An 18,513-nucleotide genomic window follows, 5' to 3' on the forward strand; every position below is an offset into this window, starting at 1 on the left:
AGTGCTCCCACTGACAGAGGTAGGAAGGGCAGAAGGAAGAACAGCTCTGTGAGGCAAATGAGCATTTCGGACACAATGAGAGTGAGTCCTGCAAGAAATTGGAAATTTACATCTCAAACTGGGGGAGAGATTAAAGCTAGGAATCCAATTTGGAGCCTTCTCTCTGCAAACATAATTTTAAAAAACACCATTAGAAATGTATTTAGAAGGTACAAATCTTGGTCTAGTCATGCTGATTTTCACCACAAGTATCGATATATCCATCTGTATTCTCCTAATAATAATTTAATTTCTAGTTAAAGGTCTCATATCCCATGGATTATAGGGAGACTTTAATCAGTGAAGAGTGGAGGGTGTTTGTCCACATAGGTTGACACTGAGACACACACCCCTCCCCCAATCTCCCAGACTGAACTTTTGAACTTCTCCTTGCTGCTTCTGTGTTGCCCTGTGGCCAGGAGTGTTTCTGAAGCATCTAAATGCCTCAGTCCCTTAGTGCAGAAGTCATGACCTCAAAAATCTACAAGAGCCAAGAAGCTGATTGAAATGAGTGAATGCTTCTACAGTGTGTAACAGGGTGTGGTGGTAGCTAATGGAGATTTCAAGCTCCTTATAAGGGGACTACAGAGCCAGTCAAGCCAGTAGGTGGCAATCCTAGAAGGAAAAATGTATACAACATTAATTATTATCTCAGAACAGTAACCCACTGCATACACTTCCACCCAGAGAGAAAGAAAGTGGTCTGTTTAGAGCTTTGGAGAACGGTACCAATTACAGAGCAGAAGAATATGAAATGGTAGGTAGAAACAGGAACAGCCAGAGTTAGGAATGAGACTTCAACCATTACAGAAACCACAGCCCAAGGAATTTTCCGAAACTAGATAGAATGAACTGTATTATCAAAAGGTGCAAAAGCGTAGGCAAAAAAAGACAACTGAGGAAAAAAGCCACTCAATAAGCAATGAGAAGGACATTGAATTCTCTTTAGATAACTATTTTGATTCTTTTAGAGTGATAGATGAGACATAAAATTTTAAGAGATTTAGTTATAACTGGATGATGAAAAGGAAAAGGCAATGTGAAAATAATGCTTTCGAGAAATTCAGAAAAAATGAAAAATATAGTCATAATATACATGTATAAAAGGGTAAAAGTAAAGCTCCCTTCCTTTTGGTAAGAAATGGAGAAATTTTTCTTAAAGATATTCTTGATAGAAAATATTGCTAGAAAAATAAATAGAAAATGGTCTTAGAATGATAAATTTTCTCTACTACACAACAAATACTACAAATTTGTTACACAAATTAAAAAGTAAACAAAATTCATTTTATTTTATTTTTTTAATTAATTAATTTTATTATTATTATTTTTTGGCTACATTGGGTCTTCGTTGCTGCGCACAGGCTTTCTCTAGTTGCGGCGAGAGGGGGCTGCTCTTTGTTGCCTTGAGCGGGCTTCTCATTGCGGTGGCTTCTCTTGTTTTGGAGCATGAGCTTTAGGTGCGCAGGCTTCAGTAGTTGTGGCTCCCAGGCTCTACAGCGCAGGCTCAGTAGTTGTGGCTCATGGGCTTAGTTACTCCGTGGCATGTGGGGTCTTCCTGCACCAGGACTCGAACCCGTGTTCCCTGCATTGTCAGGCAGATTCTTAACCACTGCGCCACCAGGGAAGCCAGCAAAATTTATTTTTAAAAGAAACTATTTTGAAGATTAGTTTTATATAATATACATTTATGTAATACATATAATATGATTATTTATTACATATATTTATGTATATATAATAGACAATTAGCTTTACAATATGTATAAAATATATCTCGGATTTAAATAAATTGATTAAATTACTTTCATGAGTGTAGTTAAATTAAAAAGTTTAAAAGGCTAAAAATAGAGAAAAATAACAGATGGATTAATTCATTTCTATTCAGGCAGTAAGATGCCTTTTTCTTTTTTGGATATTTATGTATATAAAACGAAATAGACGTGTTCTTCAAATTCACAAAATTTTCACGTGCCAGGGCATTGGATTCTTCAAGGCTATTGTAAATTTATAGAATACAAATTTTTGGCATAAAGAATTAAATAATACATTCAATTTATTTGGAATAAGGTTCTAAAGTGAAGGTAAAGGAATTTATGGTATAAAGACTTAAACAATATATTTAAAATATTTAGACTAAGATTCTGAAGACCCAATTATACTTAGTTAATTTAATTGAAATGATTTTAAATATATTGTTCCATTGCATTGATTGCTAACTTGTAGGGATTTATGTTTATTAAGCTACAGAATAAATAGGAACAAAAATAAGCAGTACTTGTAATTTTTACCTGTTAATGGCACTAAATTAGCATTAATAAAATACTTCTTATCTCTAAAAGAACAAAATATAATTCTTTTTGAGAATAACTACTGTTTTGACAAATATTATATCCTTTAAGAGAAGTCTGATGACCAAAAAACAATCTGTTTCTCAAAATGACTTTGACCTCCAATTCTGAAACTGACAGGGTGACTTTCCTCATGAGCAAATATGATACGGAACTTTTTAGAGGGAAGCAAATATTTCAAATACCCAGGTGATCTCTTTTTTTTTTAATCTTAAAAATCAAAGCAGGTAATTTTACCACTGGGAGAAATTAAACCAGATGTAATAGCTATAACTGCTAAGATTTTTGTCCTTAAAGCCTAGAGACAATCAAAATAAACACAATGACTTTACTCCTCCTTAATGGGTTATTTATATACTAGTCTCCTGTTGGGAACTATATATATTTAAAATTATTTTTAGTTACTGATGACAAGTTAAATTCATTTATTCCTATCTGGAATTTCTAACTTTAGAGATAAAAAAATCAAACATTCGCATTTAAAAAATTGGTAAGTACAAAATTTTCCCCTTGAAACGTAATGACACCATTTGAAATTAAAATATTAACAATAAATTATAAAAGGTATTGAAAAAGTACATTACTATTTTATATATCAGGCAATAATAAAGGTAGATATAATTAACATTTTGCTTTTGAGAAATTACCCTTAAGTTTTAATATGGTCCCTGAAACTATTCACAACCACAGACAAAAAGCAGGTAATTATAGTGGTATAGAATACACCTCCAATATTATTAATATTTAGTTCTAGACTCAGTAGGCATCTACTTATTCATTCAAGAAATGTGTATTAGTCAGTATTTTTAATACATAAAAAATAAAGCCCTCTGTAAACCCAAAGGAGTCTTTTTATGTTATAAAAGAATAACTTAACATTCAATTTTAGAGTTTAGAATTCTAGTGCAATATTGAAATAAGATCATTATGAGAAGCTATTCTTGGGACTAGCAGTTATTTATTGACATTTGTTCCCCAGTATCTGGTGCTAGTTGGTATGACCATTTACAGATAAAATAGGAGTTGATGGGAAAAAAATATATGTGTACCTCTTTAATGCAGCAGTATGAAAATCCACAAAAGAATAATTCACAAACCTAAATACAAGGAGAGAGGAAGAAAGGGAAGAAAGTTATTTTTTGTTTCCCCTGAGCAAACATGTAATTTCCATGATTTCTTTTTAATGACTGCAGTCTGTGGCCAGTAGGTACTGATTTATGAAAAGCTGTAAAAGATCAGGTGGAACTCTGCAGGACATCGTTTACAGCTGCACGGATTGAAACCTATCTAATTTGTCTAGTAAAAGTGTGAGCTCACAGTGCACATCACCCAGCCTATAAATTTTCCCTTCAGACCCAATGTCTGGGGCTGGGTCTAAAGAAACGCCAATGCCTGCAGCTGCTCAAAAAGCCCACATTCCCCTGGTGTGCATGAAGAGACATCACAGGCTCTTCACAGTGAGAGACAAATTCCTATCCATTGATAAACTCACCAGATGTCCTCTCGGAGGAGGAAAGGAACCAATTTTTATTTGAATTCCCCAGAGAAATCCTGGAAGTGGAAAAATGATACTTTGCAGGGCTGGTTATTCCTAGGTCACTGGCATTAAAATTAGGTCCTTCTTTGTCTTCCTTATACTTTGATCCAAGTAATAAACAGAAAGACTCAGTTGGGGTCACTCTAATCCTTAATCCGCACATCCTGTTTTATTTCAATTTGTTTATACTAATTTTCTCTAAATTCTTGTTGAGTGTGACTATACTGTTGAGTTTAAAAATACAAACCATTTTGAATTTAGAGGGGAAAATTCTGCATTTTGCTATTAGGCATACTTCATAAATATTCTGAATAAATGTCCTGGGGTTTGATTCTTCATACCCACAAACCTATAAATAAAAAAGTATTGCTCTTCATGGGACCAAGAGTCGACAAGAGTCAACATTAGATTCTGTGCTTCAGCTACTGTAGCAATTCAAGCTGTGGGGTGTGAGTGTGTGTGTATGTGTGTTTGCTTGCATGCCTGTAGATAGTCTAGTACTTTATTGTCTCCTTTCTAGGTCTCACTTCATTTTTCTTATAAAATTTTCTCACATCTGATGTAATGCTACTCAATTTTGTTTACTGATTCCAAGTCTTATCCAATGGGTCCAATGTTATATCTAATGTTGGCCAATGACCAAGGCTATGTCATTCATGATGGTCATACAAAACAACCCAAGAATAATGTATACATTTTGGACCCCGGGCTGTATATCTATATCTGTAATTCCTCAAGTTCTTAGGAAAAAAACATAAGCAAGACATTTTCAATGATTTAAAAAAAATTTTTTTCTTCTTTTTCAGGTGGGTAATTTAAAGAATTATAGAAAATTATTTATGTATATGTTCCAGAAGAGAATAATGTATAAAATGTTATATTTTATGATGTTCTAGGTATCCCTAAAGGAAATAAAATTAATGCTTTGTAAAATAGTACCTAATTTCTGATTCTTTCTTTCTCTTAGATAACCTGTGAGGATTAGTTAAAACTAAACCATAACACATAATACAAATTACAAACTCCATAATTTAAATTTTTAATTTATAATTCAAACACTTGAGGTAGAGAGGATTGAAGCAGTTGAATTTAGTCTAATGGAATGAAGTTTGAAAAGTCCTCCATATTCAGCTATCTCCACTTCACAAATCTTGACAGGGAAGGAACTAGTTATTGATCTATATTTTCCACAGAGCATGCAAATATAGGCAGAACCAAACTGTCATGTTCTCAGTGTTTTCTTAAACTGAGCACTAAAATTGTGTTAAATTTTCATTTTTATCAAATAAATAGTTAAACTTATTTTTAATTAATTAAAATTTTATTTTTATCAGATAAATTTAATGTCTCCCCATCAAAATCCAAATGAATTTACAATCCTCTCTTGTATTCCCAACAACAGCACACAGGTTCAGGGCATGCTTGTTCAGATTTCAGAATCTTAACCTCACACTTAAGCGTGTCTTGTATATTAGGGAGTGAGTTGGAGAAATATCATCAATAGTAATGGAAATTCCACATATAAGTGATATCATATGATATTTGTCTTTCTCTGACTTACTTCACTCAGTATGACAGTCTCTAGGTCCAGCCATATTGCTGCAAATGGCATTATTTCATTCTTTTTTATGGCTGAGTAATATTCCATTGTATATATGTACCACATCTTCTTTATCCATTCCTCTGTTGGTGGACATTTAGGTTGCTTCCCTGTCCTGGCTATTGTAAATAGTGTTGCAGTGAACATTGGGGTGCATGTATCTTTTTTAATTATGGTTTTCTCCAGATATATGCCCAGGAGTGGGATTGCTGGATCATATGGTAGCTCTATTTTTAGTTTTTTAAGGAACTTCTGTACTGTTTTCCATAGTGGCCGTACCAATTTACATTCCCACCAACAGTGTAGGAGGGTTCCCTTTTCTCCACACCCTCTCCAGCATTTATTGTTTGTAGGTTTTTTGGTGATGGCCATTCTCACCAGTGTGAGGGGATACCTCATTGTAGCTTTGATTTGCATTTCTCTAATAATTAGCGAATCATCTTTTCATGTGCTTTTTGGCCATTTGTATATCACTTATATGTGGAATCTTAAAAAATGGTACAAATGAACTTATTTATAAAACAGAAATAGAGTCACAGATGTAGAAAGCAATCTTGTGGTCACCGGGGGTTGGGGGGGTGCGAAGGAATAAACTGGGAGATTGGGATTGACAAGTATACACTACTATGTATAAAATAGATGACTAATAAAGACCTACTGTATAGCACAGGGAACTCTACTCAATACTCTGTAATGACCTATATGGGAAAAGAATCTAAAAAAGAGTGGATATATGTAAATGTACAACTGATTCACTTTGCTGTACAGCAGAAACTAACACAACATTGTAAATCAACTATACTCCAATAAAAATTTTAAAAAATATCAATGGAAATCTCCCAATTAAAAATTCCTTTTAAATGTGGGCAGGACTCTGATTTGTCGCTTAATTTTAGTTTTAGCTTCCACATATATTATAGGGGCATAGCATCAGTGCCTAACTAATGTAAGGATTAAAGTCCTTCATATCTGTGTGTTATGCTTAATATTGTAAGTGCTCATAAATGTTCAATATAATCCGTATTTCTGTTGTTGTTGTTACTATTATTATTCATCTCAAAGCAAAGACCTTCATAACTACTATTTACTCAAGCTCCCATCCTAAGAGGAAAGAATAAAGAGGACAATCAAGTGTCCACCTGGTGACTGGTTCCAGGCTTATGAGTCAAAGGACAGTCAAAGAGGCCACTGAGAGCTGAAAAGGCAACCCAGGCAGTTTACCAATAGGATGCCTCTCTTGGTTCTTCAGGGATGAAAATATGGTTTCCTCCATTTCTTTTGTTCCTTTGATTCACCAGATCTTGCAGCTGGTCATAGATCTATAGTAAGACCTGTAATTATATAAAGCAATCCTAAAAGTTCTTGTTAATGCTGATTATATTGTGCAATAAAAGTCATAGTCACAACGTCTATCTATCTATCATCTACTTCTGTATATATATTATAAATCTATTTGATGTTGTCATATTTTTGAGAATTTCACTTATTGTCACTCATCTACTTTTTTCTATTCTTTTTGTAATTTTTATTTTTAATGACATTGTGACATTATTTAAGTCTGTGCTGACTTTATGTCCTGCTGTAAGTATAGTCCAGGTTGTTCAAACTGTCCCTTAGACAGCAACCTGCACCGTGTCTACAGATGAACATCCAGTAGCCAGGATTTAATGTTGGAAACCAAATCCATCCACCAAAGCAGACAGAGGAGTATTCAGTGTGTTGTGTCAGCTATAACTGTAACCTAAATTATCACCATCTTTGCTAATGGTTAAACAAATTAAATTATAAAAGTATGTATGGATATATTTATGCTTTTCACTGGCAAAGTTTCAGTAATTTAAAAAGCAGACGTGAGTGCAGAAGGGGAGCACTGAGACAAGATGACTACACAGTATTCTTGCAAGCTGCCAGCTTGAGCAGATAAAGACTTCATGGCAGATAAATTTCACAAATAAACAGGAATGCTACATGAAGTCTGGAAGTTCCTGCTGATGTTGGTGTCAAATTTTGACACATAGCAACTCTGCTGACTCCTGATCTCTCTCCCATTGCTATTTTCTTTTCTTGCAGGCCATCAAACCTTCTTCTGGACCAAAGCAACGTCGACATTACTACCTTCCGCACAACAGGTGACTGGCTTAACGGTGTCCGGACAGTGCACTGCAAGGAAATCTTCACAGGCGTAGAGTACAGTTCTTGTGACACCATAGCCAAGATTTCCACTGAGTAAGAATAAGTTTTGACTGAACTTTCTAGTGGACATATGTGTTTAGGATTAATGTATTATAAATAATAGATGAATCTCTGAGGTACTTAACTTTCTCCTGTAACCACTGAGCTGGATCCTGGGTCTTTGTCAAGGACACTTTCTAGATTGAGGTGTGTTGATGTGTCTTCCTCTCTCATGCTAGATCCCCACAATAGGTGTCTTCACTGAACTATGATCTCCTTCAGATAGACCAACAGATACATAGCCACACCCAACCCCAAAGGACCCAAGACCCTAATTTAAAACATAAGCAGATATGGCATGATGATTTGTATATCCTTGCATCTGTGATTCTCTGTTATTTTTAACAAAGCCTAACCTCTATGGAAATGGAAAATTGAGAACTAAGTGGATAACCTGGTATATAGGGAAACATGCTAAAGTCTAAAAGTAGTTCTCATAGCTATTAAATAAACATACCATCATCTATTACTGAGTGATCTCATGCTAGAAAATAAAGTTATAAATAGGTTTAAGACATGGTTTTCCTTAAAAAAGCTTATGGTGAGTTTGGAAGAGAGAATATGCATAATTAATATATATTAATTAGTATTAATTTATAATTTCATGTGTTAAAAGCCAGTAATAATCAAGTATAATATCTATACATCTTAGACAGCGGTCCTGTGGTACAATAGGGATCATTTGGTAACAGGAATTCTTTGATATGAGAAACCCATGGCCATAAAATTCATCCTCATTCACCAGGTATGCTAATTGGGAACAGGAAGTGAAAAACTGAAAGCCATATTCTTCATCTCTCTGTGAATGAGAGACAATTTACTTCACTTTCCAATGAGACTGCATCATTTTTTCTTTTTCTACACAGTGACTTTTTCTGTTTTCCCATGCACACAGCTGAAAATGACTCTCTCAAGCCTAGGTCATACAACCTTGGTATGCCACTCAACTGAGCAGGGTCCAACTCTCTTTCTTCTAAGTCCCCCTGAGAGACATTCTGATGGCCTCAGTCTTGCTTATAGACTGGCTTCTCCAAAGTCATGTTTGCCATGAGCTAATCATTTCTATTCAAAGGAGGAAGAGTGAGACAGCATGAACTTGACTCTAGGGGTCCTTTCCTGAGGGTAAGATAAAGGACTGCTCCAAAGAAAGAGGTTTTGTGGGGGGCAGATACATCAAAAGTTGTCCACAATTTTGTAGCTTGCAAGGTCTGTTTGGAAACTGTATCCATCTTTGAGTCAAAATCTTCTATCTTTGATCTTTGTTACATTAAATAAACCCTTTTGTGCTCTCAAGTTCCTTTAAGTCATATCCAATATTTGAATATTTAAATGTTGTTGAATATTTAAGGACTTTCATTGTCATCCTGTCAATCATTTAAACAAAATCACCTTCGAGAGCTATAGATGAGATGTCAAAAAGGGGTGTGTAGTGTAATTAATAGAGATACAAGTGCCTAAGAAATAGGTAAAGAAGTTTACCATTTATGGTATAGCATCCTATTCAGAAACACAAACATCACAAAAGGGTCTATAGCAAGGGAATATTACTATTGAAGAGGAGAATTTGTTCTTAGAAAATAAACTCACACTAGTCTACTTAATATGTGTTGGCATTCCTGTTTAAAATAGAATGTAGTATCTGTTGAATAGACTTCTGACCCAATCGACAATGTGTTTTGGGTTTCTATGGTAGTTATTTTGATCAGACACAGTCCCAGGATATATTAATGTATTTAAATATTTTTATAAGTTCTTATTTTAGTAATGTAAACAGTTTGGGTTATGATATCAAGAAACCTGCTTCAGAGCACAGAAGCATAGCAAAGAACAAGCACAAAGTTAAAATTTTCTACACCATTGCCAGATTTTCAAAGGCAAATGTTTATTCTCAGTAAAATATCAACACTCAGAGCTTTTAGATAATGGAAAACTATATTGAAGCAGATGAAGCAGAACATTGTTAATATGATTAACTACTAGCTCACAATTTAAATATAGTCAGACATTCTAATCTATGAATACGGTCAGAAAGCTATTTGCTTAAAAAGGTAAAGTGGCAGCCTTTGTTACACTTCCAAGTTAAGGTTGTATTTGTCTCAACAGTACAGTATTGGATGCTAAGCTCTTTTTGGCTGGTTAGAATATTTTCACTTAATTGTTATGATTATTTAAACAACCTGTGAGTGTAGATTCACGATGAATGAAAACTGGTTTTTCCTAAGAGATTCGGCTCTTTTAGGTTTGCCCTTCACACTGAGCCAGATGGTTTCAGATCTCTCTGTATTTCAATGTTCTTTCTTCTGTCCTTTCTCCTCAATTCAGGGACAACATAGAATTAACATCTACTGACCTAAAACTCCTTGAAAAGAGTTGTTTACTTTTTGGGTCTCTGCAATCTCTACTTCATACCCACTCTTGTTTATATTATAAAAACAAGAATTAAAAAATATTTAATACACTAAAAATTTGGAAAAATTTAGTGAGGCAACATTTTCACCTTAAATGCTGTAAAATATTTAACTCGATATTTCACTCTTCCTTTTGCAGTCTTAGCCTTGTTGTTTGACTTTGATTCCTTCCAATCTCTATTTTCTTTGTGTCTTACAGAGTCAATTCAGAAATGATTCCCTTGACCAAATAACTCCAGAGATTCTCCTTGAATAAGACAGAGAAGCTTTAAAAAGGAGATTACATTTGTTTTTTACTATCCAGACTATCAATCATAGGAAAAGGTCAAGAGTTTCATACTCAAATAAATATTAACTTATTTCAATTAGTTTAGGGATTTCATTTTTAGGCCAGCTACTCAAGTCATCTAATTTTCAAATAAAAGTTTTTTAAAATGTGCAGTTTTAGTCAGTCAACATATTTTTTAAAAATATTATTTCATAGCCTAGGATGGATTTAGGAAGTTTAGTGTGAGAAGGGAAGAGAGAATGAGAAAGGGCAAGAGTGACTGTAGAAACTGGAGAGAGAATTAAGTGTGTGGAATGAGTAGGAGACAGATTAATTGCTACATGTTATTATCCTGCACCCTTGGATGCTGTTTTCAAAGTATCATCACCTATCCTTTTGCCTTTGAAGTACCAGATAGCTTATTAACCTCTGGTCTCGATTTTGAGCTGCTCTTTAGTCTTGAACTTTTCCACTGCTTTTCTGAATAGGGTAGTCCTAACGAGATAAGCATATGGGGAGTGTTACTGAGACTACAGCAGCTGGATGTTTAGAGAGATTTTGGACTTGGCAGGGTGGTGGGTAGAACACATTTTGGTAGGGGGAAAAGAAGGTAGAGGGTACATAAAAACTCAAGTTAAGGCATAACCTAAAGGGATATTTACTGTAATTCCCTTTTCCCGTATAATCCTTTGCATCAAATATAAACAAAATTATGTAACTACTTGCTTATGTTGGGTTCCCAGACACTGAATCTGAAACAGTTTTATGCAGAAGATTTCTCCGGGTGCCCTTGGGACATACATCCATAAAGAAGTGATAAGGGGGCCTTGGACGGAAGGAGAAGACTCAGTCCTACCTACTGGAACAAGAGTCCTAGAGCTTGGCTGGGCCTTCAGAGTTGTCCCAAACTGGTCTGCGAAATTGCAGCATCTGATTTTTTCCAGTGGCCGGGGTATTGGTGCTTCAGTTCCAGAGGGGAAATAAGGGCCAGGCATCATAGCATATATTACTATGTTTAAATTTCTCAATGAGCTCAGGGAATTAGTATATTACCTTGGAGCATTGTTTTTTTCTCTGCTTTCCATGATTACATTTTCTTTTTTAAGCTTGTAAAGAAGGGGAGAAGGGAGAGACAGAGAAAAAAATCAGGAAGTTATAAAACAATATGATATAGAATTGGAAGAAAGATGAGAGAAGAAATACAAAAACAGTGAGGAGCTATTGATTTATATACATTTATATCTGTCCTGTTTTCTAGCTCTTAGATTCATAACCTGACTTTGTTATAGTTTGAGGATGAGTAGGGAAATGTTTGTTGTTCATTTTAAAGATAGATCCATGGTATCCTTATAAAAGAATCAAAATCCTGTAGAGCACACATTCTCAAAAGCAGGGGTCAACATAAATAGACTACGTTACTCTAAGCGAAGGTTTCATTATCCATAGTTACACAAAGGACGGCAAGCTTGATGTCACCATAGCTCCCCACTAGCCTTCCTGGTGAAGCAAGGTAGCTGAAGACTGTGATCAGAGAGGACTTCAGGCAAAATACAAGTTGTCCATAGAGAATTTATCAGACCCTTGAATGGCAGCAGGGGGGTAACCCGTAGGGCATCAGGATTTCATCCCCAGTTTAGGTGATAGGAATGCAACTGAGCCTTAATTACTTTTATGCAGCAGATGCTTAAATAATGTGTAAATTGCTTCTTAAGTAGTTACCTATTGTCTTCTTGCACACCTTTATTGCTTGGGGACTCCTTTTTTTTTGAATTTTATTTTACTTTTATAGAGCAGGTTCTTATTAGTTATCTATTTTATATATGTCAATCTCAATTTCCCAATTCATCCCACCACCACCAACATCACCACTACCCCCCTCCCCGCCCCAGGGAACTCCTTAAGAAATCAATTGGTTCAATTCAGTGAGATTGAATTCACAATTTTTCATTCTTTTTTAAATGCTCTATATAAAGGGGCTCCATCTGTGTGCATGCGTGTATTTGCCTGTGTGTACTTTTCCTTCTTTCCACTTTCAGTTTGCCTAGCACTCCTTGCCAAGTGACACTTAATCCTCTATCAGCTTCTCCAGATAAACATATTTTGGACTATCGATTCACTCTTTAGTAAGTACATGTTGAGCCCTGGCTAAATGAGAGTCATTGTTCAGAGTGTGGTTGATAAGCAGAGTACAATACTGACAAGAATCCTTGTTCACATGGAATTCACCTTCTTGTGGGACAAGATAGAGAGTAAAGAAAATAAATCAGGAAAAAATGGCAATATGCTGGATGATGATAAATGCTTTGGAAGAAAATGAAACAAAAAAGAAAATAGGAAGTGCAGGTATGAGTGCAGAGAGGGTTTACAATATGAAATAGGAGGATCAGGGAAATCTCGTAAGAGGGGGATGTTTGAGTAAAGACCTGAAAGAGATGAAATGTATGAATGAATTACTTAAATCAAGAATATTTGATTAACCATTTGCACATGTTTAGCTGTCTTTTTCCCCCCAAATGAAATTCTATATGTTCTTATAATCTTTATTTTAATGCCTTGTTTCTGAGTTTTAACTATTTTAAATTTAATAATTTTGATAAATAGAGAAATATCCTTGCCATTTTTTCTACTTTGAAAGAACTTTCTACTTTAAAGAAATTGTCACAGTTATCTATGGCTGTACAACAAACTGCCTCTAAACTAAAAGGCTAAAACAACAACGATTTTATTGTATACACAATGTCGTGAGTCATGAATCTGGGCAGAGCTCAGGAGGGTGATTCTTCTGTTATGGTGTTGGTATTGAATTAGGTATTCATCTAACATGCATCTGGTCTAGTCCGGAGGGCTTGAGATGGTTTCACTCTTGTCTGCTATGGTGCAGAAGCTTCATATAGCTGGGTCTGTAGACCAAGTGCTTACAGATGACCTCTTTGATATCATAGTCTCAAGACAGTCATACTTCTTACATGGCAGCTCTGGGGGCTAGAGAGGGTGTCTCAGGAGATAAGAGGTAGAATCTGTTAGTATCTTAAGATCTGAGTACAGAAACTGATACAGTGTCACTTCAAACATATTCCATCAGTCAAAGCAGTCCCCAAACTGGCCCAGATTTAAGGGAGACAGGTAATGCCCCACAAGAATATGTGACCATCTGCATTAGTTTCCTAGGGCTGCCATAACAAATTACCACAAACTTACTGGCCTGAACAACAGAAATTTATTTTTTCACTGTTTAGAAGCCAGAAGTTGGAAATCAAGGTATTGGCTATGCCAGGCTTGCTCCAAAGTCCAAAAAAAGGAATCCTTCCTTACTTCTTCCAGTTTCTGATGGATGCCAGCAAAGTAACTGCAATCTCTGCCTCCATCTTTACGTGGTCTTCGTCTCTGCGTCCCTGTGTGTCCTTTTTCTCAAATAAGGATAGTCTCACTGGATTTAGAGTCCATCCTAATCTAGTATGATCTCATCTTGACCCTTCTCTTAATTACATTTGCAAAGACCCTATTTCTAAATAAGGTCACATGGTAAGGTTCCAGATGGACAGAAATTTTGAGGGGAACACTATTCAACCCACTATACCATCTATACTCTTCCACAAGAATAGAGGTGGAATAGTCAGGATATAATACACAAATGGTGCAAAAATCAGAAAATTATGTCTGAAGTATTGGGATCTATAATTGCACAAGCTTTGTTAATTGAAAATCTCCTATTTACATACTATCCAGGAAACCATGATTCTCACCAGAAACTTTCTCCTTTTTTTTTACAGTGACATGAAAAAAGTTGGTGTCACTGTTGTTGGGCCACAGAAGAAGATCATCAGTAGTATTAAAGCTCTAGAAACACAATCAAAGAATAGTCCAGTCCCAGTGTAAAGTGCTATTTCTGGAAGGAGGTGGTGGCTGTGGAAGATGTGGCGTCACTCTGAAGACAGATGTCAACACTGGAAATACTGGTGGATATTCCAAGCCCAATAAGACACTCAGATACGAGTACAAATGCCTTAAAATGGAATTGAAAAACTCTTTATTTTCCCCTATCATTTAGTGGATGGGTGGGTGGGTATATTTTGTTTTGTAATTGCTTTTTGATATTAGTTGATGGATTAAATCAAAATTCTTCAGCGCAGAATGATGAACTAGCATAGAGCCATTGATCATAAACTATCATAAAAGCAAAACAAGTGAAATAACATAATGAACATGGTGGCTTTGTTTACAAATAGCCACAAAAGAAAAGATGTGATATTTTTATACACAGAAGAACTCTGTAACAGGTATTTTGTTTCTTTAAAAGCAAGCAAAATAGAGGAATTCATACCTCAAACTATCTGGCCATATTTACTACCTTTTCATTGTATTGTTCCCTTTCATCTGTTAAAAGGCATATGGAGATGAAGTCTGTAGTTGTTTTAAGTACTACACATTTTTAATTGTTAGCTTCTCTAAGTATTACCGTGTAAAAAATGTTTTAATTTTGAAGAAAGGTACATATTTATTTTCTTTTGAATTGTTTTTATTGTTTTCTATTTATGCCTTGATGATTTAATTTGGATTTGTGACAGTCAAGTGCCAAATGCTCTCTCAAATTGTCAGCAGTAGGAAACATAGAAAGTGATGGGTTTCTTTCCAGATTTTTTGAACCATCCACTTATATGTATCTATATCTACATACATAAGGAAACCAAACCCTTTCCTTGTTCATACACTAACCAAATCTCTCACAGTCTGAATTATTCCATCCATTTTTTTCTCTCCATTTTATAATAAACTGTACGCTCCTAATTTAGTGTAATATACTGGCTGTGTGTAATGGATTCTCAGTGACATACCTGCCCTGCTCTGGTGTTTAGCAGACCATCAATTCCTTCCATTAGTAAAAGAGCTACATTAGAACTCCTGAATAGAGAATAGCTACACTGGAAAGGATTGGGATCCTATTTAGATTGCTGCATTAATTGGCAATATAGCCTATAAGCTGAAGCATGAGTCAAAAAATCACTTGCTGACTGGCTTTGAAATGCCACTTAATATCTTTGTTTAAACGTGTTGAGCTATTTATAGAGAATGATGATAACTAAACTACTCATCTGCCTCACTGGGGTTTTGTTAAATTAATTAAACATTGTCATCATCAATAGCAAGTATTATTATCTTTAAGAGTCTCTGCTGAAATGCACCTATTGTAGTTTTGGTGTATATCTTAGAAGCATTGAACTTCTTGACACTTATTGAACATATTTTCAAAATTGCTGGTTGTCTAGCAAGACTCAAAATCTGGAAAGATCTCTTATTGCAGGAATTTACACTTACTATTCCATAAAGGTCAAATATGAGCGTACTCATTAATATTTGAAATATATACCTGGTGGAGATCTAGCCATAATATATTGTGAAGCAACATTTTACCTATATCTATATTCTTTCTAATGCTGATATGGTCATGTTATTGGAATAAGAAATGCATATGTCACAAAATAGAATGGATGAAACAATGCCGCAACCTTTATGTTCTTATGCAAAATGGAACACTAACACGGCTTACAGTCACAGATCAAAATTCACAAGTGCTAATCTATTGTAAATTTAGTGTAATAAGGCTTAGGTTGTGTTCCTCATATATGCAATTATATCTCAAATTTCTGCAATATTCCTTATAGTCAAATCATCCAACTAGAATCATGTATTGGGTGTATAAGAGCATGAACCTTTTAAAAAATATATGTGATTATGAAATTAATTACAAATTTCACTTAAGCCTGCTAGAAGCAGATAAAAAAACATTTTTAAGCAAACATTTTGTGTTGTGGAATGTTAGATTGAGATATGAATCTGGCTTCAATCTCATTTTTTTTTCAGACTAGCATTTACTTTCTTAGGTACTCATCTGTGCATACGCAACAAAATTCATTTCATGAATTAATAGAAGTTGAGGATTGTTGAATCTATTTCACTTATTTTGGCTGTGGTTTCCATTTGAAAGTTGAGATTGTATACGCAGTATATTGCTCTTCATTTTTTCACTATTTTTCTATCTGACCTCTTATAAATTTACTTTACACAATCCTTACCTTGTACATATGTAAACATAACAGTGTACGATTCTTAACCGTGGAGTAGAGGTACTAGAATGCTAATGGCCATCTCTTTGTACAGAAACTGCATTGGCTTTCAATAAACATGAAACCACAACTCATTCGCAACGTCATGTACCATATTATCTGTTTTGTATCTTAAATTTGTTTTACATATATTATTTATTTCTGGTAACTTGCCCACTTTAAGCTGTACTAAGTATCAAATAAGCCATGTATAAATGTGATATGATTGGCAATATGTATGTACTTTAAATTTGTATCTTCAAAACATTACTCATTTAGTTTATGTTGTACAACGTAGATGGCCTCTTACTAATGTAAAATGATTTGTAGTGGAAACATTTATATTTTTATAATAAACATAACGAAAATATTTTTTACAGATTGGAATAAAGAAGTGGTCTTTGAACCTTTTTTAAATATTATACAAATATGTGCTTATTTAAACAGCAAAATAATGAAATTTATGTAAGTCAAGAAGAATGTGCTGTTTCTTTTTTTCTCCATTAGTGAGGAAGGATTGGTGTTATGTTATCCACATTTGTTTTTTGTTTAAATGTCATTATCAATCAGCTAGAAAAATAATCAGTAAATATTATCTTTATGGTTAAAAAACAACTGTATTAGGTAGTTCTCTTTCAATTACAAGTGATGAAAAACAAATAAATAGCTTAAAGAAAATAAGGAAATTTTCAGACCACATGACTGAAAAGTCTGGAGATAAACTTCCTAGCTGAGAAATCAGGAACAGTTGGTTCCAGGCATGTCTTATTCTTTTTCTTTTTAACTGATCCTATTTTTTCTCTCAACTGGGTTAATTTGCAAACTCCAGTTGATCCTTGAAAAACTTGGGTTTGAACTGCATGGGCTTGCTTATCACAGATTTTTTTCAATAAATACGTACAGTACTACATGATCTGTGGTTGGTTGAATCCACAGATGTGGAACCATGGATATGGAGGGCTAACTATAGGACTAGAGCATCCTCGCATTTTGATATACACCATGGGGGATCCTAGAACCAATTCTCGTGGATACCGAGGCCAGACTGTAAATCTTTTTTTTTTTAACATCATTATTGGAGCATAATTGCTTTACAGTGTTGTGTTAGTTTCTGCTGTATAAAGAAGTGAATCAGCTATATCCCCATATCCCTTCCCTCTTGCATCTCCCTCCCACCCTCCCTATCCTACCCATCTATGTGGACACAAAGCATCGTGCTGATCTCCCTGTGCCGTGCAGCTGCTTCCCACTAGCTATCTATTTCACATTTGGTAGTGTATATATGTCAATGCTACTCTCTTACTTCATCCCAGCTTACCCTTCTCCCTCCTCGCATCCTCAAGTCCATTCTCTACGTCTGTGTCTTTATTCCTGTCCTGACCCTAGGTTCATCAGAACCTTTTTTATTTTTATTTTTAGATTCCATATATATGTGTTAGCGTACAGTATTTGTTTTCTATTTAATATAATTCTGCATTATAATTCCTGTGATATAATTACTGTCCCTCCGTTGTTCCAGTAGAAGTCATGGAGACTTACTTGGCTCACAAGCCCTGTCTGAATCCCTTTGGACAAGAAAATGAATGACTTAGATTGGTAGTTCTTAGTCCTGAGCCTGCCGTTGGAGATAGTGGGTGGGATCATGTGAAACTGATCCACAGGGATCAGAGGTGTCAGAGTGGTTTATGTCCAAAAGAAAGTCAGAATATCATTTATGAAAAAAGAAGAAAGGAATTCTGAATGGGCCAGATAAAACAAAAATTAAAAACAACCAATGAACTGAAACTTCAAATAATATTCTAAGAAACACTTGGTACTTTGTATAAAGTAGGTCCCTAGTCATTTGCAACCTATTTGAAGAAAATGATTATATATGAAAACCATTGCTATCTCACAGAATGAGGCAAGATAAGATGAGTGATCAAGATTTCCATAGAGGTGAAGTCACAAAATAGATCAGGTTTGAGCTTTCCCTGA

At 34.9% G+C, this 18,513-nt stretch overlaps 1 protein-coding gene across 3 annotated transcripts in view; it reads left to right on the plus strand.

Annotated features, from left to right (window-relative positions):
• Positions 1-16,923, plus strand: part of EPHA3 (EPH receptor A3) — a 365,092-nt gene extending 348,169 nt beyond the window's left edge. The window contains exons 16-17 of one of the 3 annotated variants that reach the window (XM_027102800.1): positions 7,598-7,753; positions 14,206-16,923. In XM_027102800.1, coding sequence (XP_026958601.1) covers positions 7,598-7,753; positions 14,206-14,311 — 262 coding nt within the window. In that variant the 3' untranslated portion in view covers positions 14,312-16,923. The remainder of the gene's footprint in view (positions 1-7,597; positions 7,754-14,205) is intronic. The other 2 variants (XM_027102802.1, XM_027102801.1) reach the window with 2 other exon arrangements.
• Positions 16,924-18,513: the final 1,590 nt, after the last annotated feature.

The sequence above is a fragment of the Aethalodelphis obliquidens genome, unplaced genomic scaffold (genome assembly GCF_003676395.1).
Source record: "Aethalodelphis obliquidens isolate GAN/ISIS:26980383/991018 unplaced genomic scaffold, ASM367639v1 scaffold1, whole genome shotgun sequence".
NCBI classification, from domain to species: Eukaryota; Metazoa; Chordata; class Mammalia; order Artiodactyla; family Delphinidae; genus Aethalodelphis; species Aethalodelphis obliquidens.